General features: G+C 36.0%; 2 protein-coding genes across 4 annotated transcripts in view; both read left to right on the top strand.

The window, feature by feature from the left end:
• The first annotated feature begins 431 nt into the window (after positions 1-431).
• LOC113038268 (zinc finger CCHC domain-containing protein 10) lies at positions 432-2,659 on the top strand. The gene is made up of 4 exons (XM_026195566.1): positions 432-537; positions 718-879; positions 1,344-1,388; positions 2,205-2,659. Exons 1-4 carry the CDS (start codon positions 497-499, stop codon positions 2,440-2,442), a joined length of 486 nt encoding a protein of 161 aa, XP_026051351.1. The 5' UTR covers positions 432-496; the 3' UTR covers positions 2,443-2,659.
• Positions 2,660-5,955: 3,296 nt separating this feature from the next.
• Positions 5,956-23,726, top strand: part of LOC113038269 (AF4/FMR2 family member 4-like) — a 29,980-nt gene continuing 12,209 nt past the window's right edge. Inside the window, exons 1-5 of one of the 3 annotated variants that reach the window (XM_026195568.1) lie at positions 5,956-6,233; positions 11,119-11,286; positions 15,009-15,132; positions 20,212-20,898; positions 22,461-22,505. In XM_026195568.1, coding sequence (XP_026051353.1) covers positions 11,270-11,286; positions 15,009-15,132; positions 20,212-20,898; positions 22,461-22,505 — 873 coding nt within the window. In that variant the 5' untranslated portion in view covers positions 5,956-6,233; positions 11,119-11,269. Of the gene's footprint in view, positions 6,234-6,798; positions 6,934-11,118; positions 11,287-15,008; positions 15,133-20,211; positions 20,899-22,460; positions 22,506-23,726 lie in introns of those variants that run through there. The other 2 variants (XM_026195569.1, XM_026195570.1) reach the window with 2 other exon arrangements.

Raw genomic sequence — 23,726 nt, forward strand, 5'->3', positions numbered from 1 at the left:
TGTGTTTTATATGTTTTACATTTTAAAATAACTAAAGCTAAACGAAGTAAAAACTATATGTCATAAACAAATGACAAAACAATAAAATTACTAAAACTTAATTAAAATGTGAAAATATAAATTGTAATTATTTAAAAATATTAACAAACATGATTATAGTATCTCAGTCGTACGTCATCATTAAGCAGTTTCAAAAGATTGTACAACTATAATAACGAAATAATAACACAATAATTAGCCTATAACACAGGACACAATATAACTAAACATCCATTTGTTCTGAAGTTTTGTTATGAGTTTTGAATGTATTTTTTTTTTCTCAAATTAATTTCTGTGTATGAAAACCACAACTATAGTGGAGAAAAGAAGCGTTTGTGTAACTTCATAGCTATTTAAAAATAGACAAATGAAGACTCTCCGAAGCTTTAGGTGGCGCACTTTGTTATTCAAGGCTCGAGTTTAAACCGGAAGTTAGACTCGCGCGAGCGCGTCCAACATGGCGACTCCCATGCATAGACTGATCGCTCGAAGACAAGCGTGAGTTATTTTTCACAGTATTCGAGTTTGGAGTGGAGTTTTACATAACATTTCGATTCTATTCATTGTGTTAATTTTTTTATATGAAATTTCAGGTCGGCTTTACCAGCAAAACGCTATCGGTTGTGTTTATCTTCTCGTACTGGCGGATTACTGTTTGTCTTGTTGTTATTCCCACAGGGAGGCAAACAAACAACATGTTCGTTGTCAGAAGTGTCTGGAATACGGACACTGGTCCTACGAGTGCACTGGGAAAAGAAAGTACCTCTATAGACCTTCCAGGACAGTAGAGTTAAAAAAGAAACTCAAAGACAAGGAGAACAATCCTTCAGAGGATATGAGGTAAAAACACCACACAAGAGCAGAAACAATCAATATACGAGTCGCTGATCTATTAGCCAAGATCATTCGATAATAAATCGCTTATATAGTGCCAATATTTCAAGTTAAGTAATCTGATGTAGTTCTAATAGTGTCGTTTTTGTTACGTCTTAAATGCGTTCTTTATTGCGACATCTAGAGGCGAAAGATCAGAATGCAGACTATGATAGTAACTTGCGTTTAAATCCAATGTCTACTCTTTAAACACTTTCAAAAAGCATGGTACAATGAAGTGACATTATTTTACTCGCCCTTCAGCATCCATCGATCATTAAAAGGAAGCTTAAAAGTGTAAAACATGCACTGTTTTTGGAAATTAGTTGCAAACTAGTATTGGATTTTTTTCAGAATGAATATGATGCAAGGGATTGTGTTCTCAGAAAGCCTCGGTCCCATTTAAACTGTGTTCTCTTGACACTTTTTAGACCTGGAGTAATACCACGCAGTGAGAGAAGAACTAAGAAAAAAAGGTGAGTCCCTGACTTTTTGGGCACGTTTATTTCTCTATAAACATGTTATGATTAATGCATGATTGATGCATAATATGCACTTTTATAAAGTGAAATTCCAGAGTTTTATATCTATATAATTACTCTGAGGGGGAACCAGTAAACTAATGCTTTTGCTGCATGCCAGGTCTAGTGTGAATTTAATTGAATCGCTCTTGTAGGGTTTTAAAAGTGTTTTGAACAACTATAGAAAATTATAGTATATTAGTTTACTTATGATCATCACAATAAATGTGTCAGATTATTTGATCATACTTTATTAAACTTTTTTAATTTGTGTTTCTTTTTAAATGATTTCAAAGTGTGAGCCCTAGGTGTGTGTGTGTGTGTGTGTGTGTGTGTGTGTATACACATACACAAGTATAGCTACAAAAATATATAATTTGAGCTAATGATCGCAAAGTTGTAGAAAATTTCCAGCAACTTTAAAAAAAAAAAAAATCCTTGAAAGTTTCCAACAATTCTTGAATATTTCCAAAATTTAATGTCAGTTTTGATTTTCCACCTTTTTGCAACCCTGGCTAGAGTTGGGTTACATACACACACACACACACACATACATATATATATATATATATATATATATATATATATATATATATATATATATATATATATATATATATATATATATTATTTTTATTTTTTTAGATTAAAAATGGAAATGTGAGATGTTTTTGTTCACACTGCCGACTTAACTGATCTGTGCCACATGTGAGGAACAAACTCCGCTCGTGGTGTAAAGTAGCGCTTCTAGCACGTGCTGTTTTCTTTCAGGTCCTCCTCCAGTTCCAGCAGCAGCAGTAGTGATTCGTCCAGCTCTTCCAATGACTCTTCCTCGGACAGCAGCGGTTCCTCGAGCTCCTCGTCCTCATCTGAAGACAGTAGCAGTGACAGCGACGACAGCTCCAGTCCTTCCTCCTCCTCCTCGTCTTCCTCCACTTCTGACTCCGATTCTGATTCTTCCAGCAGTTCTGATCAAGGCCCTCCCAAGAAGAGGAAAAAGAAGAAATGAGGGTCCAGTTAATACAGAACTCGTGTCATAATAAGTGAGAGTAGGGTGGGGAGTCGTGTATGTTAAGAAATTAAGAAATATATATGTATATTGTCATCTTTTTTTGCATAATGTGAAAATCAAACACATCCACTGTTACATTTTGTTATTTACAACTTTTTCTTCTTTGTCTAGTGGTGTCTGAAGCGATTTGTTTTCTTCTGTCATGTTTTTTTTTTTTTTTAAGAAAGACCATTAAGTAGGAATTGTGGTACACTTGGAGTCTGAGGTGTATTAACATAGTTTTCATTATGAATTCTTACAGAAAGAATTGTACCTTTTGTAAATATTAAATAATCTCTTGAAAATGCAGCACGTCTCATAAAAAGTTTAATTTGCACATTCCTTAATAAAAACAATGGATGATCAGAATGATCTGAACCCACAGCACTGCAGACTTAATAGTTAGACATAGCTTGATAAAAATACTTTTACAAATATTTAGTCCGCTACACGAATGTGATGGCAATTGTTTTTATTAAAATTAGGACTGTCAAATATATGCATATACACATATGTGAATATAAATACACATCTAAATATGTTTTTATTTATATAAACAAATATACACAGTACACACTTATTTCGGATGTAATTAATCGCGATTTATACTTTTGATGGCCTTCAAATAAAATAAAAACACATTAAGAATATGCATCATGTTTATACCGATTTCGTTATTACATTATTATTATTATTTGGATTAAAAAAAAGTAATTAAAAATAAACGGCTTTAGATAAAAATAGATATTTAATGGTTTTAGACACATAATAGAAACTGAAATTGTAAAAAATAATAATCTGAGGTGTCTGAGACTGGCCACAGATGTTGTCTAGGTAGTACTTACTCGAGTGTGTTGTCTAGGTAGTGTACACTCGAGTGTGTTGTCTAGGTAGTGCTCACTCGAGTGTGTTGTCTAGGTAGTGTACACTCGAGCATGTCGTCTAGGTAATGCACACGAGCAGAGATGTATAAAGTACTAGAGACGCAGACTTGGGTAAAAGTACAAGTGCTCTATCAAAAAAGTGACTTGAGTAGAAGTAGAAGTGCTCTTTAAGCACCACACTTAAGTAGAAGTACTAAAGTATTCAACATTTTTTGTACTTAAGTATTGCAAGTAGTCTATTTAAAAATTTACTACTCAAGTACTGAAAGTAAAAGTACAAGTGTTGTGTTATGTAGTTATTAAAGAAAGTAGTCAAAAGTTTGAACACATTGTTTTTATTATTTCAAATGATTAACCTAAAGGACAATCACAATTAATTTTACTGTAACTTTTTGTAAACAAAAAACGGTTACTAGGGTTAGTTAGCTCAATTTGCAAAATTATGTCATTGATAACTTACCCTCATGTTGTTTCAAACCCGTAAGACCTCCGTTCATTTTTGGAATACGGTTTAAGATATTTTAGATTTAGTCCGAGAGCTCTCAGTCCCTCCATTGAAGCTGTGTGAAGTTATACTGTCCATGTCCAGAAAGGTAAAAAAAACATCATCAAAGTAATGTGACATCAAAGGGTCAGTTAGAATTTGGAGCATATAAAATACATTTTGGTCCAAAAATAGCAAAAACTAGACTTTATTCAGCATTGTCTTCTCTACCGTGTCTGTTGTAAGACAGTTAAAAACAAAGCAGTTTGTGATATCCGGTTCGCGAACGAATCATTCGATGTAACCGGATCTTTTTGAAAAAGTTCACCAAATCGAACTGAATCATTTTAAACGGTTCGCGTCTCCAATACGCATTAATCCACAAATGACTTAAGCTGTTAACTTGTTTAATTTGTCTGACACTCCCTCTGAGTTAAAACAAACCAATATCCCGGAGTAATTCATTTACTCAAACAGTACACTGACTGAACTGCTGTGAAGAGAGAACTGAAACCGAGCCGAGCCAGATAATGACTCGTTCACGAGTCAAGAACCGTTTCTGTCAGACGCGTCCGATTCGTGAACCGAGGAGTTGATGATACTGCGCTTGTGTGATTCAGCGTGAAGCAAACCGACACACAGAGCGTCTGAACTGAACTGATTCTTTTGGAGATTGATTCTGAACTGATTCTGTGCTAATGTTATGAGCCCGGGTAAACCGAAAGCTTGCAGTTAACGCCAATGACGCCATTACGTCGAGCGCAAAAGAATCGGTGAACTGTTTTCTTCAACTGGTTTATTGAATCGAACTGTCCGAAAGAACTACTGGTGATCCGAAAACCGATGCAACCGGTTCTTGACTCGTGAACGAGTCATTATCTGGCTCGGCTCGGTGTTCATTTCTCTCTTCACAGCAGTTCAGTCAGCACGCGCTTGATTCGCTCAATGATGTGCCAGCTTCATCAAACCTGCCATCTACAGTTCTGGCAGTGGTAATGTGGGTTTGTAATGGAATGATTCGTAACATTTTTATAATTGTAACGAGTAACGATGCAGCACATAAAAAAATATCGGAGTAAAAGTATTAAACTCAGCGAAAATATGTACCGAAGTAAAAGTGGAAGTAGGAGAAAAAATAATACTCTAGTAAAGTACAGATACCGCCTTTTAGTACTTAAGTACAGTAGTGAAGTAGTTCTACGTCGTTACTATACATCTCTGCACTCGAGTATGTCGTCTAATTAGTGTACACTCGAGTATGTCGTCTAGGTAGTGCACACTCGAGTGTAGTGTACACTTGAGTATGTCATCTAGGTAATGCACACTCGAGTTTAGTGTACACTTGAGTATGTCGTCTAGGTTGCGTACACTTGAGTATGTCGTCTAGGTTGAGTACACTTGAGTATGTTGTCTAGGTAATGCACACTCGAGTATGTTATCTAGGTAGTACACACTCGAGTATGTTGTCTAGGTAGTGCACACTGGTTTGTCGTCTAGGTAGTGCATACTCGAGTATGTCGTTTAGGTAGTGTACAGTCGAGTATGTTGTCTAGGTAATGCTCACTCGAGTATGTCGTCTAGTTAGTGTACACTCGAGTATGTCGTCTAGTTAGTGCACACTCTAGTATGTCGTCTAGGTAGTGCACACTCTGGTATGTCGTCTAGGTAGTGCACACTCGAGTATGTCGTCTAGGTAGTGCACACTCGAGATCCAGATCAGAGGGTCACTGCAGTCACCCGGATCCAGTACGTATCCAGACCAGATGGTGGATCAGCACCTGTCGCCTCTGGCTTGCTTACCTGGGGTCACTTCATCTACAGCGATATCATTGACTTGATTGCAAATAAATGCACAGACACTATTTTAACTGAACAGAGGTGACATCACTGAATTCAATGATGAACTGCCTTTAACTGTCATTTTGCATTATCGACACACTGTTTTCCTAATGAATATTGTTCAGTTGCTTTGACGCAATATATTTTGTTTAAAGGGCTATACAAATAAAGGTGACTTGACTTGACTCGACACTCGAGTATGTTGTCTAGGTAGTGCACAATTTGGAGTTGAGATGCAGCCCTTCTCTGAGAGCACGCTCTCGTCACGTGACCAGGTCAGTTTACGACGCCGAGAAATCAGTCAGATGCGCGACGCTCTCCTAAAAATGATTGTGATCTGCTGGAGAAATCTGTCTGACACCACGATGAACAGCAGACGAGCCTCAGCGGTGTGGCTCACCTAAACGAGCTGTGTGTTTTACAGCATTCTCGTGTTTCTGACACCTTTACTGGGACGCGACAGACGATCAGTGTGAAGCGGACAGAGACAAAGAGAAAGGCTCTCACAGCTAGAATGCTTCGGGCCTAAAAGAAGCCAAGAGGTGAGTGGGCCATAAATCGAGAAATTACATAAGTGAAAATATCAGAAACCGTTACACTTGGTCCTTTATTCAGGAGATCGATTGTGTCAAGTTGTTAACGAAGCAGAGCTAGCGTTGTTACTCTCTCTGTGTGTGTGTGTGTGCTTAGTGTTGTTTAGCGAGCTGTCCAATCCTCAACACGAAGCATTCCTAGGAACATACTTTTATTTATTTCTTTATCAATTTTAGTTCGTGATTGCAAACGTATCATTACATTACATGTTTATCTAGCGCCCTCAGATGTTCGTAAGCGTTCGTTTTTGAACGCACGTTTATTACTAGAAATGGGTTCTTACGTCATTTCAGCGTATTTAACTTATGAGTTGAGTTTTACCACCATCTCCACATCGTTAAATGCTAATGGGAGAGTCAAGTGAACGCACTTCTTTGACCGGTTCAGTAGCTCTACTGTTTATTAGTATTCTATTATTATACTTTTGATTAAATCTTGTTAAATTTCGGATTGTGACGTTAGCGCTTTAAACGACGTCAGAACGTTACGCCGAAGTCGTGTTGACGTCATCGACTTGACAGAATGTAAACAAAGTCCAAACGGCAGATTTGAACAAGTTCACCTCAGCTCGGTTGTGAATATTTCGCACATTTGGTTGTAGTTAGTCATGTTATTTGGGATTAACTGATGAAAATAACATGTTTGAGAGTAAGTAACGTTATATCTTGACTGTTGTCCGTGTTCTTATTTACTATCTGCGTGTGTGTGTTTTTTTTTTTAATGTACCATGTTTAGCGTGTGCTCCATGTACTTTAAAGGGCAAGTCTATTGCATTATCCATTTTAAAGTCAGTAGACCAGGGACAAGGCTGTGTAGTGTGGTATAAAGTAGACATGCTCTGTGTAGTATGCAAATTCTCTCTATGCACTGAATACTCTGATTAGCTTCTGCCTTTGTTATGTGTTCCAGTTCTCTCTGCTGCCCCGCAAAGTGGACTTGATAGGGTGTTTGTTTAGTGATTAGGCAGTGTGTATTCTCAGTCCGAAGGGCCTCAGCATCTTGCTTTTCTGGACGTAGAGAAGAACACCACTTCAATGCTAGATTATATTTTAAGAAAGCTTGCTGGAAAGTATGGTGCTTGTAATTCTTCATGTTGATAGTGGCTGCTAAGGCGTTGAATGCAAGTCTAAAATGCACAAGATAGCTATGTGAGATTGTTTTTCATCGTGACTGAAGTGAACAGAATGTACTGTGCTGGCTACTGTATCCCACAATGCAATGGTACAGCCTCACCTTCCACACTGCTCAACAGTCAGGTTCCTTCCTGGAAGTAATTATTTATTTGCTTATAGAAGTTTATAATTTTTTCGGTAGGAGATCTTATTTTTTTAACATTAACTTTGGAAGCCTATTGTTATGAGTTATGAAGTTGTTAGTCGATGGTATAAGCTTTTGAAAACTACATTACCCATGATTCTCTCTCTTTTTTTGGTGGGAGACTGTTATTCGAAATAGAACTTTTTTTAACAATGAGTATTTACAGTGGTAGTGTAGACTGTAACAAAAGAGTTTTATTTGAATATTTTATTCCCAAAAAAAGTATTACTGGTTTCAATGTGATTCTCCTGATTCATGGCTTCTAACTCTTTAACAAAGATTATTATTATAATTTTTTTAAATCTATGTGGGGGAAAATAATTCTTCCTGAACCAGTGGTGCGGAAAAACCATCGCCTTTACGTTGTATTAAAATCCTCCACATTGGCTTTGAGCATCTTTTTCTTGATTCTCGAGTCAAACGTAAAAACCGTTACAGCTCTTGACTCTCTGCAGAGCTTCCTGTTTCAGTTGTGACCGTTTCCTCTTCTGCGTTTAGGACTAGAGAGAATGTGGCTGACACGGTTTCTAAAGCTTCTGCTGTGTTTCTTTCCTTGAGAGCCGCTGGAGCAGGCCTGGATGAGCTCATGTACCGCAGAAAAGAGTCAAAGCCTGTTTTTCCACATACACTTGACCATTCTTGCTGCTCGGCCCGAGGCCTGCAAGTCTCCTGAGTGTATGATATGGAAAGTTTTCCAGATGGTTGAGTTCCAGTTCTAAAGGTCAAGCGTTGAGAAATCAGAATCGCTTTGATCTTTTAACAAGAGTTCATTCTACTTGAAAACATACTTCAAGTAAACTCAAATTTCTTTTGTGTTCTTTACTCATAGAAACATCTTGATTCTGTAGTTAAATACAGTACGTGTATTCAATAAACTAAAGATGTTAAAAATGGAAATAAACACTTAGAGGACCATCAAAAGCCCAGGTAAAGCTAACTAGATATATCCAGCGATTTAAAGTTTTACAGAAGTTGGAAGGTGTTTAAACTTTTAGTTTGCAGAATTTGATAACTTATGCAACTGTGTCAGGAGTGCAAATAAAAAATGCAAAAGCCAAACAGAATTTCATGCATTTTATGTAATAGTTTATATGCAAAGCCAGTGAAAACCTCTATTTTAAGTCCTCAAACGTGTTGAACAGCTTCTGGGAAATATTGATATGTTCTTCATTATTTACACATCAGAAAAGATTTACCCTCCTCCATTGCTCTCAAAGATATTATGCAGTTAGAAAAGTTTTAACCAAGAGTGATCTTGCTTTAGTGAAATGAGTGATGTTTTCAGGCGCTGTATACTGCCAGGCATTGGCTGGTTAGAAAATGTTTTAATGTGCAGAACATTTGCTAAAGACATTTATTTTTCGCTTCTTTTTTCCCACTCAAAGAGAAGAGCTTGGCAGGAACATCATTTATTGTTATAGCTTCATCAATTTTGAAACCTTAAGTAAGTTTTTGTACACCTCCGTATAACAAAAACCGTCTCCTGTGGATTCAGTGAAGGATTCGTCAAGCGGATTCAAACCATTCGTGTAAATGAATCATCACTCTTAAAACAGACTGAACTGTGTTGTGTTGGTACTGTGTGCAGACAAAACAACTGCACTGGAAATTCACATTTGTATTGATAAGTATAATTGGAGAAAAAATGCATTATTTTACCATTGCAAACACTGTCAGTTGATCATTTAATCAACACATTTCCAAGATAAGGTTTATTATCAACATTTGATTGCGTTTGCTTATAAAATCACCCCTCTTTTTGGCCTGGGTTTTCCCAATTTTTCCCATCTGCAAAGTACCTCAGAAACACAGACTGTGGGTTGGTTGCTTGTGTGCATGACTCTGAGACACACACACACACACACACACACACCCTGAGCAAACAATCCTCAGAGATAGTGTCACATAGAAACCCTGTTCCGTCTGTTCACTTAACACTAATTCACAAATCCAGTGTAGATGTAGACAAACTCTTCTTTCAGACATGATACAAGGGAATATTTGCTTTACAACAACTAAAATGTTCTCTCAGCTACTTGTATATATTTGCATTTTAACAAAAGAAATGAAAAAATGGAGAATTTGTTTATACCCTTAACTTTATTTGCATGTTTCATAACGATTCATGTCCTAGTTGAAAAGCTAGACTAGTGTCAACTTATGACATTTAAGAAAGTTCAGTGTTGTTGAGCTTGATTTATTAAATCAAATCAAATTCTGATTTAAAGGATTGTAGTTTGTGATTCCAATGTCACAAGAATACAGTCCCTGTTGTTTGTTAATGTTTTAGTAAAAAAAACAACAAAAAAAACACAATCATATAGACCTGGAGGATATAGGGGATGAATACACGCTGAACTTTTACACGCTGCTCGGCTCATCCATCTCAGTTCAAAACTGTGGACCAATCAGAAGAGCCCGGAGGCGGGGCAAGCGTTTGTTTACAATAGCAAGTTGGCATGGCAACTGTTCTATTTCACGGTAACATGGAGACAACATCCTGTGCTGCGCTTATATTAAAAACATTTAAAAGATTATTTTAGACACATTCTGTGTGAACAACCCCCAAAATGTTTTATTTATTCATTTATAAATTCAAGGTAATATTTATTTTACTTGTTCAAAAAAAGTCACTCGACTGCCCATTTTAAGAAAACAAAGTTTAGTGTCACTTTATTTTAAGGTCCAATTTTGGCTATTGACAAACCATTAACTGCAACTTGTGCCTTAAACTAATTCTTAATAATAAGGTAGTTGCTAAGTTGAGCTGTTGGTTTTGGACGATATGCTTAATTTACACACAGGGCCAGTTGCATAAACTGCTTAGACTGAAAATGTAGTCTGGTAAGACTGGTCAAGGCTAGTGTAATTTTCAACGTAAGACTTGGCTAACTGCTAAAGATGCAGTTTTAACATAGTGCCTATGTTTATGGTTAGAATTGTATTTGGAGATTCCCGTATTGCATCTAATAGCCTCATCACCACCTGGTTTTACTAATGTTTTTGAGTTGCTTTCCCTCTGCACTCAGAGAAAAACTGCATCTGGCCCTTTAAGGAAACTGACATTGATTGTATTGGCTCAGGGCCAAGTGGGGGAGGGCATGTGTTTACTGAGAGGCAGCAGCTGATTGGCTGCTGCGACTCTTAACTTCACAGAGGGGAGGGGCTGAGTGGCATAAAATAACATGTCCTTATAAGGGCGCTGCTGGACTGCACCATTCTCCTCGGCACACAGAGGGGTGTGTAGTTGTGTAGTTAACTTGTAACTTCACTTGGACATAACATGGATCAAATGGAAAAGGATGAGTTTGTTTTTAGTCCGCATGCTGACTGTGAAACTTTCAAGCGTTTTATTTAATTGTTTTAATCACTTGATGGTCAAAAGGTTGCTAGGATTAGTAGACTTGGTACTTCACCTGTATGTTGTAGCGGTGCCTCCTCTGTGCTGTGCAGTGGTTTGTTCCTCAGACTGACTGTAACCTCCCCTCCCTGAGTCACATTTATCTCCTATCCCAGGAAACACAGCAGCGACGACTGAAGTGTGAAAGCTGCTGATTGAGAAGCTGTGCCTCCGAGTGGACGCTGCTGAGCTGTAACTGGGAAGAAGCATCGAGTTGTCTGGAATCTTCTCTCTCAATCCTCTTCCAATGGTTCGCTGGTTGAGGCCATGGCCTCTCAGTCAGGGTAAGCACCAGACCAGCCATGTTCTCAGTGAGTAACTCCTGTAGTATTCACCGTAGGAGTTTAGGCCTTCTCACAACAAGTTCTATACTGTTCTTCTTTTATGTCTTTTAAATAGTTTTATTTCTCAGTCTTTAATGCCTAACTGAATCTTGTCTTTTAAGTTGGTGTAGAAATGAGCATTGCACTTTAGCAGCTTTGCCAAAGAATTAGAATATTGTAGACAGGCCGGACAGATCATAATCTGGATTATATTACTGTCTGAAGCACCTTTTGAATTTGGAGCTACTGATATGTTTTAGTATCAGTATGATGTCAGTACCTACACACAGATTTCATGCTCTGACTAAATCAAAACACAAAAGTAATTCTGGCCCACTCTCTAGAAACTGAATCACTCCAGTCAAAAGAGACAGAAACTTCCCAGCAATACACGTTACAGTCGTTATGATCACAAACCTGCTGGAATAAACACCCTGGCCTCAGTTTTACACTTGCATCTTAGGATATAAAAGCCTTTCTAACAGTATCTCACACACTCAAATGTTGGTTTAGCTAGCGTTTGTCATTTCTTACGAGGTTAGGCCACCTAAACATGTAAGTTCATTCACTCCCAAGCTGTATTACTTTATTCCGGGGAACACAAAAGGAGATGTTTCGCATATATGTCATGCTGTTCCTCCATCAAGGTTAGTTTGCCATTTATACTTGTATTCTGCTCATCGAGGCTACATTTAATAAAAAATACAGAAAAATCACATTGTGAAATATTATTGCAGTGTAAAACATATACTTTAAAATATAATTTATTTCTTTGATGCACAGCTGTATTTTAGAGCATCATTATTCTTCAGTGTCACATGATCTTAAGAAATCATTCTAATATGATGATTTCTTATCAGTGTTGCTTAGATTGTTAGAAGAGATTTCTGTTTTGAATATTTTAAATTTTTGGTGTTGTATTGTTGACATTGATGGTCATTTAGTAAAACAAAAGTTTATACTACTGCTAATTCTACTAACAACCTAAAACATGCTAAGCTCTAACGATCTGCTGGGTTAATGAATATTAATCACATTGTTTACATTCGCCCAAACTGATTTGCTGAAATCTAAACAGTCGATTAATAGGTGAGCCAATGAGATTGGCGTTTGGTGCCTTAGCTCCGCCCACTTCTGCTTGTTCTCAACTGGGAAATCTAACAATGTATTATATTAGCCAGTGGCTAATCATAGACATTATTTAGTCGTATAATGTGGAAACTAAGTTGCATATGTGAGTGATTTTACTCTCATAGTAGATGTCATGCAGTTTGTTTCTTGTGTGTAGTTTGAGAGATTGTAATGTGGAAAGTTCATATTTAGAAAACTATGAACATCACGCCCAAGGTATACTTCTCTTGTCTGCATGCTACTATGTGACTGTTTTCATCATTGGCACAGTCCACTCGTGTGAGCATGCACACCCTGGTTATTATTATTTTTAATATTTATTTAAAACTGCATATATTCAAGTGGCTTAATGCTCAAATAAACACTGGATGAGTGCACCAACTAGCATGCAAAGATTAAATCTGTCCATCCACACTCATATGTAGGTCCCTATAAAGAAAGAAAAAGGTCCCTATAAAGAAAGGCACTTATTTTTCATTCAAATTTGAAAACGAAGTCGTTCATTTCTGCATGTTGTGATTTTTTTTTTTTAGTCATTTAGTAGTCATCATTTACCCCCCCCTCTTGTTTTTCCAAACCTGCATAAAAAAAAAAGACTCCTTTCTTCTGTGGAACATGGCAACTGATCAGTTGCTGGAAGCCATTGAACTCCATAGTGTTTTTCCGTACTGTGGGAGTCAATGGCGTTCCATCAGCGTTCTTCAGAAGGAAGAAAAACACAAGGCTGAGTAAATCATGACAGAATGTGCCTTTCAGGTGAACTCTTCACTCAAGTTGTGCAAGTTCCATGATTTCAGTTAATTAGGCATGTCTTTTTGCATTTAATTTACCATTAAAATAGAATCCAGAACGTTTAAACCGAGACGAAATGGAATTTGGCTAAAAATAAAAATGAATTTGGGAAGAAAGTGCCCTGTATTCCCTTTGAAAGCTTTGCACACTGAACTGCACATAACAGTTCAATATTTTTTATTTATTTCACAAATTCTGTATCTTCTGTTGTCATTTTCTGAGTTGCATGTCTGATTAATTGATCTCCTGAGGTAAAGCTAGAAAGCCATAGATTAAAAGCATAAGAAGATGAGTGTATCATTACAGAGTGAGCTCTTTTGTGTGTAGAGAGGGTTGTGCACACAGTTTGACTAATTGGATTTTGTTGCATGTCTGTGTCGAACGAACACGTCACATTCGAGTGGTTTTATCGTGCAAACGCTCTCCCATTAGCACGTTCATTGAGCTTTCTCCACACGGCTATCAACTCAACAAAATAAACCTTGACAGGATCTAATGCATCTAATGTGTTTCTCCTTAAAGCTGAACAGAAGACCCCCTGAGACCCGCTAACATCCCCTCGGCTTCTCTGCCGTTAACAGATAATGTTTTAATGAAGTTTGATTAAAGTGTACTTTAATTTATCCATAACTTACATATTTCTTTCTTTCTGTCTTTCTTTCTTTTTGTCCTTCAGTTTTTCTGTCTATCTTTTAGTCTTTCTGTCTTTCAGTCTCTGTCTTGCGATCTTTCTTTCTGTCTTCCTTTCATTCTTTTTTGTCTTTCTATCTTTTTTGTTTTTCTTTTGGTCTTTCTGTCTGTCTTTATTTCTGTCTTTTGGTCTTTTTCTATTTCTGTCTTCATTCCTCACTTTAATTTTTTTTTGCTCTCTTCCTTTCTTTTTGTTTTTGCTTTCTTTTATATTTGTTCTCTGTCTGATTTAGTAGTGAGAGCGCAGGTAAAATGAATCCGTAATTACTCATTAACCTCCATCTTTCTGCACTAAAGAAACGTCTGGAAGCCTGCATACGATCGAATGTAGTCCTGAGCTACAAACTTCATCAAGCCTCTGTAAAGTTCAACCAGTTGTGGTTTGAATGACATTTCAGAAAATGATCTGAACTGATAATTTTTTTTTTGGTCTTAATAATATATTAAAGGACATATCTGTCGTTCTGAATGACGTGGGCATGGTCTTTACCAATTACTAAACTACAGACTAATGTTTTTGGGGAAGTTTCTCTTGACGCCATCAGTTACTCAACCCTCATTTAACCAAAGGCACATCTCATGCGAATCTTAAATGTCTTAACTTTTTGCTGTAGTTTCATCAGAATTTCCATTTCCTAAATATAGGTCGAATGTGGTAGCTAGTTTAGTGAGTCCTCTCATTATTAATGAGGTACAGGGAGATAATGATGGTGTGTGTGTGTGTGTGTGTGTGTGTGTGTGTGTGTAATATAATGGTTAGCCGAAGCATACAGCATACAACAAAGATGCACAGAATTAAAGTCAGTTTTACTAATAACCGTGTCTGATTGAATTTAACTAACGAGTTCAGCTTCACGACTGTTGTCTGTTATTCTGTAGGACAGTCCAGGCTTGCTTTTTGAAGGGAACGCACTGATCTGATTGTCTCTAGTAATCCTGTCTATTGTCTCCATTTGTTGTTCAAATGTGTAACTATATCTTGGTAGATCCAGGTGTAGATGAAGGTGTCAGGAAGCTATTTTTCCTCTTCTTCTTCACTGCTTAGTGACTCTTAGTGTCTCTGTTGTTAGCAACATGAACCGTGAAGACCGGAATATGCTCCGTATGAAAGAAAGGGAAAGAAGAAATCAAGAAATCCAGCAGGGAGGAGAGGCCTTTCCAGCTAACTCTCCCCTCTTTCCTGAACCTTATAAAGTAAGTTCATTTTGTTTCTTCTTTCTTTTTTCCTCCTCACTTGAACATCAGTTATTTATTTTCTCCGTCTGCCCTGTAGACCTCATTTAATCTTGGGTTGTTCCTTTTTGGCTTCTATTCTCAATTAATCTTGCTCTTTAGCAGAAAACCCCCTCTAGATAAAAGCGCTGTGGTGATAAAGCAAATTTGGTCATTGCATACATTTTCCAATAATTATGTGTCATGCTTATGTGACAGATGCATGTGTTTTAATGGGTGCACTGTCCACTTTTTTTATTTATTTAAATTTTTTAATTTGCAGTAGAAAAACAACACCAACTTTGCTTGCCAGGACTGAACTGTAACAAAAATTATGTTTCACACATTAAATTTACAGTTACCATAAAATATGTTTGTGAAATAAAATAAATTAACAAATGACTAAAAACATTTATTTTTACAATAACCACCTTAAATATATTTTCTATACAATTATATATTAATACTAAACACCTTCATAGTAACACAAAAGTAATAAACATTAATTAAACATAAGATGTCAAATTAAACCCTACTGTACATAACTGATAAGAAGAAAACTGTTTTTTAGGAAGAAACACCAAATGTGAGCTTTCACACTGATAATTTATTTTACATTTACAACATTATTTATCTGCAAAATTACAGGAAATGATGCATTGTATCTCTTGACATTTTTCAACATGTGGAGGAAGGCCAATAAGTTTTTACTTTGTAAAATGATCATTATTTACAGTGCAGTAAGATACCACTGTTATACAAAATGCAGATAGCAACTAAGTCAGTTTTTCAGTTGAAACATTATGTAGTGACTGCTATCGGTTTATTGGCCAATTAGAAACCTTTATCAATCAGTGATGAAAATCTCAAAATGAATCGAGTTTACTAAATATGCATCTGTGACTTTGTGCTTCAAACAGTTCCATGGTACGTTTCCTGAAAACCATGCGTTGTACTGTTTTTATTGGTGAAGGGTTTCATTCGATATTTCAATCCTAACAGTAATTACAGGGAATTTTATGGGTAAGTACTTGCATTGTTATGCATCAGCTTGAGATTTTCGCTAACAGTATGGCTGCTGATATAGTCTGTGGACTGTCCTAAATGTGTGGTAAGTGCTCAGCAAATGCTTCTCTCTCAGTGTGGTTTAGTTTGCAGGTGTGAGGAAGGAAACATTGGACTTATTTTTCAGTTGGAATTACGTTGTTTTGCATCAGATGATCCCAAGTGATGAGAGCGAGAGAAAAGTGTTCCATGAAGTAATATCAAGACAGTACATTTATTTTAGAGATGCACCGATCAATCGGCCAGGGATCGGAATCAGCCGATTTTCCTCATGATCTGTGATCGGTCTCACTTCTTTCCGATTTCGAGCTGATCCGTTTTGTTCTCAGCGGCACAGGCAATAACATCAGACTCTCTTGTCTCTGACACACATCGCATTCACACTGGTTTAATAGTGCTTGAACTGCGCATTATTTTAGTCATTCCCGCAGGTTCTAGTTACGAGTAGAACGAGTATCTAGTTAAACACAGTCAGTTTTGGAACGTTTGATAGTTGAAAAAAGGAATGCATGTTGTGTAAAAGTATGTTGGATCCGTGGATGAACTCTTAAAGGGAACTCAGTCCAATATTCCTGCTTCTGTCTGTCACGTTAATCAAAGAACACAAGAGCCAAGAAAATCACTTACTGCTCTTGACTGAATGTTTTAGAACTTTAATGGTAAACATTAATATGTATTTAATTTTTACAATGAAGACTTCAGAAATTAAGTTAGATTTTCTTTTTTACATTTTGATTACTTTAATTTCTGTGTTAGATCTTACTTAACCTGAAAAACTTAGTTTCATACCTCTCTTTATTCTATTGCATTTTTTTGTGCTGTTTATAATTTATTTTGTTAATTGTTCTTACTTTATTCCATCTAACTTTTCACTTGTAATTTTTTTTTATGAAAATAAAATTTTGCATTGAAGAAAAGTAGTTTTTTTGTTTGTATATTGTCAATTATAGATCTTAGAAGAAAAAATCTGAATCAGCAAAAATCAGTATATGCCGATCACACCAAATAAATTGGAAATCAGAATCAGCCTAGAAAATTGCAATCGGTGCATCTTTAATTAATCTTGTTGTCCTTGTTGGTTTTCTAACAACAAATATGAGCTCAGAACTTTGAGGAAGACTTTTTAACGGAATCATTTTGAGCAATTTAATTATTTTAATTGTTACAATTATCACAGTTTCTGCCCCCAATTATAGTACAACAAATATATATTATTTATTTAAATTATTTTGAAAAGTACACTTTTTTGCTAATTGTTTTGCATTCATGTTAATAAGCTCACAGAATTGCCCCACAAGCGCTGTGTCGACACATTTCCTTTTCAAACAGGAAGTCTGGGCGGGACTTTTGATTTATTGTTTCTTTTAACCATGTTTTGATGCTCTTTCTGTAAAGCTTATTGGACTCAACTTTGGAGTGGAAATGTGTCTTTTTTTTCTCTTTTTTTTTTTTTACTCTATTTTTAGCATTGAGGAGATCCACCGTCTGATGCTACAACAATCAGTTAAATTTAATTGCCTTCCTTTTTATTTATTTTGTTTATTTTTATTTTATAGATAGAATTTCAGGGTGAGATTAGTGGACAAAAAATTCAGTTCATGGGGGTTTTCAGTATAATATATAAAGCTGCAGTGGGTGGGAAACGGACACATGTGTAATGGGTTACACTAAAGAAGATAACAGTCTAATCTTTGCAGCTAACAAGATTTACGCAGCGGTAAGTGCTTTACTTTGGTGGTGAACCTGTCACAGGATACAATAGATGCCGCCTGACAGGAAGATAATACAGACAGCTGCAGGCCTGTTATTACCTTCATATTCCTTTTGGGGTGAGATGAAGTTGTGCGTACTATCAGTGGAAAAGACCTGATTTTTAATTGTTGCAGGGATCAAACAACAGTGGCCATGTTCCTTTCTATGACATTTCCAGATTAATGCAGCGTTATGTGCAGATGACATTTCAGCATCTGATGATGCCTTACTTTGCCTTACTTTCTATTTGCATATGTATTCATAAACATGTAAGTGTATTCGCACAAATATCCATTAAAAATGGTCTTTAAAGCCTTTTGATTCTACTAGAAAAGGCACAATTTCAGGTTTAGGGCAAAAAACTGTTAATAGATTTAATCATTACTAACATGGATTCTTAAAACTAAAGATCAGTCTTTTCCTTTATGCTGTCTTCTTTTGATGCACCTGCTAAATATTATTTGTAGCATTTGAAACGTGCTGTGTCTCAGTATTTTAACTGCAGAATGACGTCATCAAAACAGCTTGTTAACCATTTTATGTAATTTCACATTTACCTCAAGACAGCCATTTAATGTCCATAGACTTGTAGCCAGCTGGAAAAAAATAAATATATAAAGGAGCATTTTGCTACATGTATGCATTTTTTTTTTCCCCAATCGGTTATTTTCATTGTTTAATCTACATTATTCATTATTTAATTTCATGTGTTTTTATTGTTTGCATTTTATATATTTCATCAATATATTCTAGAAACATAATTCTGTTATATAAAAAAAAACCTTTTATATGCAATTTAAATCTTTATACAAGTCTGCTTTTTTTTTTTTAGTGTTGATGAGCAAATAAATGTGATAAATTACTTGATTGTTAAATCATGTTTATTTCTGTGCATCCTGATTTTTCAGGTTTGGCCCATAATTTATATTCACTCTGCATCACATAAATAACTATAAAAACATAGAGTTGCACCGCTGTATCAGCCGCCGATATTTATCGGCCAATATTTCCTCAATTTACAACTATCGGCATATCGGCTATATAAGGAAAAAGGCCGATATAACAAACCAATGTTTTTTTATTAACTGTGTGAAAGCACCAAGCTGTATAATATCTGTTGCATAATCCCAAAACTGCTGTCTGCCATTTAATGATATTTAATGATAATCTGATAATAAAAAGACAAAAGATTCTTGACTAAATAACTTTTGCAACTTTCATAAGTGTAGTGGACCTCATCTGAATGATGACCAAAACTTAACTGATGTTTTAAGTTTATTGCGTCCTTTTTCACTCCAAAAAAATCACCATAAGAGCTAAACAAAACCGCATGAGAAGTGTACATTAAACTCTCTCTATCTCCGTTGCATTATCATCAACATACAGCGAATTACACAAAACATTTATTACAACTAACAGTTAACAAATATATACTGATCTCATGCCTGCTTAATAAACAGACCAACTTTAAATGTGAAGAACTGCGTGCTTTCATTACCCATGTAGCTCTGTAGAAAACCCATCAAAATAAGAGTCCTGCCTTTGTAAAGGAGATCTCATAAATATTTTAACTTAAAATATTAAAATGTATTCAAAAACAAATTAGATTAATCATAATAAAATCTGTTAGAATAACAAAGGATTAAAATGTATTTAATGTATACACAAGTGTTATTTTACATTTGTTTACATCTGTACCTGAAAACTGTTAAACCTACCTAAAAAGCACTGCTTATTTAATATGTATATTTGTTGCAATAAAACTGCTTGTATAATTTAAAGCAGGTGTTTTTTTTGTTGTTGTTTTTTTGTTTTTGTTTACTTTGCTGATTTAAAACATGATCAAAATACTATCTATTTTGATGCCAAAATTTCAAATAAGAGAGAAAGTAACAAATATCGGCATCGGAGACTTCCAGTAACTCTTTGTTAAAATCGGTATCATTATCGGCCCCTAAAAATCCTATCTTTGCATCCCTAATGTTATAATAAATGAATATGCAATGTTTCGGCCAAAGGTTAATAGGGTTAGGGCTGATCAAACTTTCTAGTGGGATCAGTTTGACTTAATCAGCAAAAAAGATTGCAAAATGTGAAGATTTAGTAAGCTTGAACCCCTTAAATAGACACGTTTAGAAGTTTTTGAAATTGCACATACAATCTTGAATCAATATTTTTATATGGCACTAGTTGGTGTTCGAGTTGTTGTTCTCTCACTCATCTCAAGTTCTTTTCTCCCAACAGTCCTGCAAGGAAGATAAACTCTCAAGTCGCATCCAGAGCATGCTGGGAAATTACGACGAGATGAAGGAAACTATCGGTGAACCCCCAATCTCCAAACTCATTCCCAAAGCCTCCAGCTCCTCGGACGATAAATCTGGGCAGTACGCTGACCAGCGTAGCGGAGGCACCCAGAGTCAGAACAACAAATGGAATCCAGTCAGCTCTTCCACATCGTGCCCGACGTCCTCCGCTTCCTCCTCCTTACCGAAGCGTCCATCCGTGCAGGGCAGCCGCAGCAGCGGTCAGCGGCATGAGCAAAACTATAGCAGCAGCAGCAAGAAGTCCAGCAAGCATGGCTCCGAGCACAAACCCCTGTCCAGCCCGGCCAAGAGCTCCAGCGGACCCTCGCGCGTCCGCACCAAGTCTCCCAGGGACAGGGAACCCAACTGGGACTCGCCCTCAAGAGTTCATTCCTTCTCCAGCGGACAGCATCCCAGCCAGAGCTTCCCTCCTTCGCTCATCAAACCCAGCTCCATGCTCCAGAAACCCACCGCCTATGTGCGTCCCATGGACGACCGGGAAACGGCCGAGCCCAAGACCTCCTCGGAGTCGTACGGCGGTCAATCACACAGCAGCGCCGTGGGAGAAATGAAGCCCAATGGCAAGGCTTCCCTCACCAAGCTCAAGATCCCGACGCAGCCTGTCGATGTAAGTCGTGCATGCTCTCTGTTTCCCCCGAGTATTGAAACAGAGCTTAAAGACAAACTATAGTGGATTTCAAATTTCATTTTTGGAAACTATGTACCTGCGAATTTGCTGGATTGGGTTTAAGTAATTACTTAGTAAATGGTTACTGTTATTTAATTACTTTTCCCTTAAAAAAATAAGGAATATGAGCTTCTGTTAACAGTTTAACTTAATACTGTATAGACTGTAGATCAAAGTCTAACCTTAAAATGCATGCTTTTTATGTACCCTTCTATTGAGTTAATAAGAATATTGGCAACACTTTAGTGTCCGATTCTTACTTTTGACTTGTTTGTATTAGCATGAATATTACTGGGATATTGAATGTTTATTATTACTTAAAGCACATATTAATTTCTTATTCTGCAAGAATTTATTCTAAATCCTTAATCCGACCAAATTCTTAAACTTTACAACTACTTGGCAGTAATAAGCTGTAGCTAATCAGAAGAATTTTGAGGCAAAATTCATAGTTAATAATTAAATAATAGTGAGAATTGGACACTAATCTAAAGTGTAATCCTTTATGTAGTTACTTGAAAGAATTAAAAGAAACATTTCGTGTCTATTCTTGTGTCATGAACTTGTAGATTTTGATATAGGATTTAGAAAGTAATAAGTCATTAAATACTTTTTGGAGAGAGTGATCAAATTGCAAAGTTGAAGATGTAATTAGTTACTAGTAATTCATTATTTTTTTAGAGTAAATTTACCCAACCAAAATTCGCCATTCTGACATTGAAATTGGCTTTTCATGTGATTCACACAGATCCAACGACTTTTTAATATACATTTCAAAAGAACTTTACTGTCTTCAGAAAAGTTTTTTAGTCAGTATGCTAGTAATATATATGCAAATAAGTAACCAATTAATAGTGAGAATTGGTCCTTAAATTAAAGGTTAACCAAAGTTGCTTTATTTAAAGATTAAATTGTATAATGCATTATAAAGGTCTATATAATGTATGTCATAATGCAATAGAACATTTTTTTAAATGCATTATACTTTCAATAGCTGTAGCAATGAACAGAAGTAATTAACTAATTAAGAACATTTGTATAATGTAATGTAACTGTGGTTATAAATATATTTAGCATACAATGCATTATAAGGTGCATTACAAGGAATAATTAAGCTTATATATAAGCTTAATGTAAAGAGTAATTTCCATATGATGCCGAATAAAGATGGGTTTATAAGTTTCTGCTTTAGCATAAGCGCCACCTACGGTCAGAGATTTGCATTTTCAGTCAGTCGCTGTATGTCTAGAGGATTTTTGGACAAATTAATAGAGCTATAAAAAAAAGAGAAATCATTGACCACATTGCATTCTTGCACACTCTTGTGCCTCCGATGACAGTATGAAGATTGGCAAGTTGCATGTATTATAGCTCTACTGAAGTGTTGATGACAAATTAAGTTATTTTTCTTATACCTGTGGTCACAAACCACCCTGTTTATTTGATTGATGATTCTGCTGCACTGCAAGCAAAGAACTGCATGCTTTCATTCATTCTTGCAGGTGGCAATGGGAGCAGATGCCAGCTGTGTTGATGAAATATTAAAGGTAAAAACCATTTTATGTGCTGTCAATAGTGAAAGAACAGTTCACTGAAAAATAAACACTGATACTTTATTCACACATGGTAGCAAAACATTAAATGTTGAACACTTCATGTGAAAGTGCCCCAATTATGGGTCCACTCTTTTTCTTTTGAGACACGATAACTTTATACACGATGCACTTTCAGATTCAAAACTTTGCAGGGTGTTACTGCATGAAAGATCATTTTCAAAAAACGCATAATGGGGAACTTTAAGTTAAAACGTTAGCAACAATGCTTAGGAGCATGTTAAATATGCTAACAATGTTTATCAACATGTTAACAGCACCAACAACACTAAACTAATCATTGCTAACAAACAATATGCTAGCAACACTAAGCTAAATGTTAACAATTCCTAACAATGTTAAAATATGCGGACAACAGAATAACAGAGCTTAGCAAACATGTTAGCAACACTTTAATTTTAAAACATTAACAATGTCTACCAATATTTAAAAACATACTAATGATGCCTAGCAACATGCTAAATGTTAAATGCAAAGTACATACTACATGTAAAGTTGCCTCGCAACATATTCAAATATTATAACGACATGCTAGCAACGCTTGTTAAATGTTAATGGTATGGTAAAAAGGTTAACAATGCATAGAAGTATGCTAGCAACACATAGCTAAATGTTCTAAACATATTAACAATGCCTTGCTACATTTTACAGTATTCTAGCAATGCTTAGCAAAATGATAAAACATGCTAACGGTTTTGTTACATTATTAGTCTGATGAGCTCTAATAACCTAGGGTCTGAAATAGTCTTTGGTTTTTCACATTTTATCTGAGGAAAACCTTTAAAATTCACTTTTAAACTTGACAAAGCAGACTAGGCTTTGTCAAGTTTATCGTTTCTCTTTAGTTTCTCTAAAAGAGAGACACTTCCTAGACTTTTTCTTCACTTCTAATCATTAATAACATTGTAAACCATGGATACTTACAGAATAGAGCTGTAATAAATGACAGAAAGCACTCGGAATTATATTATATTATAATATTTAAAAAATGTGATGATATGGTAGTGTTTTGGTTGAGATGAAGGCATCAGAATGAGGCATAAATGCAATTCGACTCTTAAGCTTCAGAGGGTAGACGCATGTAAATGCAACGTGTAAAAGAGAATTAAAACATTCACACAAGATTTATCTCTGGTTTCTAAGCTCTGTTGACTT

The sequence above is a fragment of the Carassius auratus genome, chromosome 21 (assembly GCF_003368295.1).
Source record: "Carassius auratus strain Wakin chromosome 21, ASM336829v1, whole genome shotgun sequence".
NCBI lineage: Eukaryota > Metazoa > Chordata > Actinopteri > Cypriniformes > Cyprinidae > Carassius > Carassius auratus.

Coding starts and splice junctions, on each gene's coding strand:
- LOC113038268 (XM_026195566.1), top strand. CDS start 497: ATGGCGACTCCCATGCATAGACTGATCGCTCGAAGACAAGC. Junction 880..1,343: donor AATCCTTCAGAGGATATGAG/GTAAAAACACCA, acceptor GACACTTTTTAG/ACCTGGAGTAATACCACGCA. Junction 1,389..2,204: donor AGAAGAACTAAGAAAAAAAG/GTGAGTCCCTGA, acceptor GTTTTCTTTCAG/GTCCTCCTCCAGTTCCAGCA.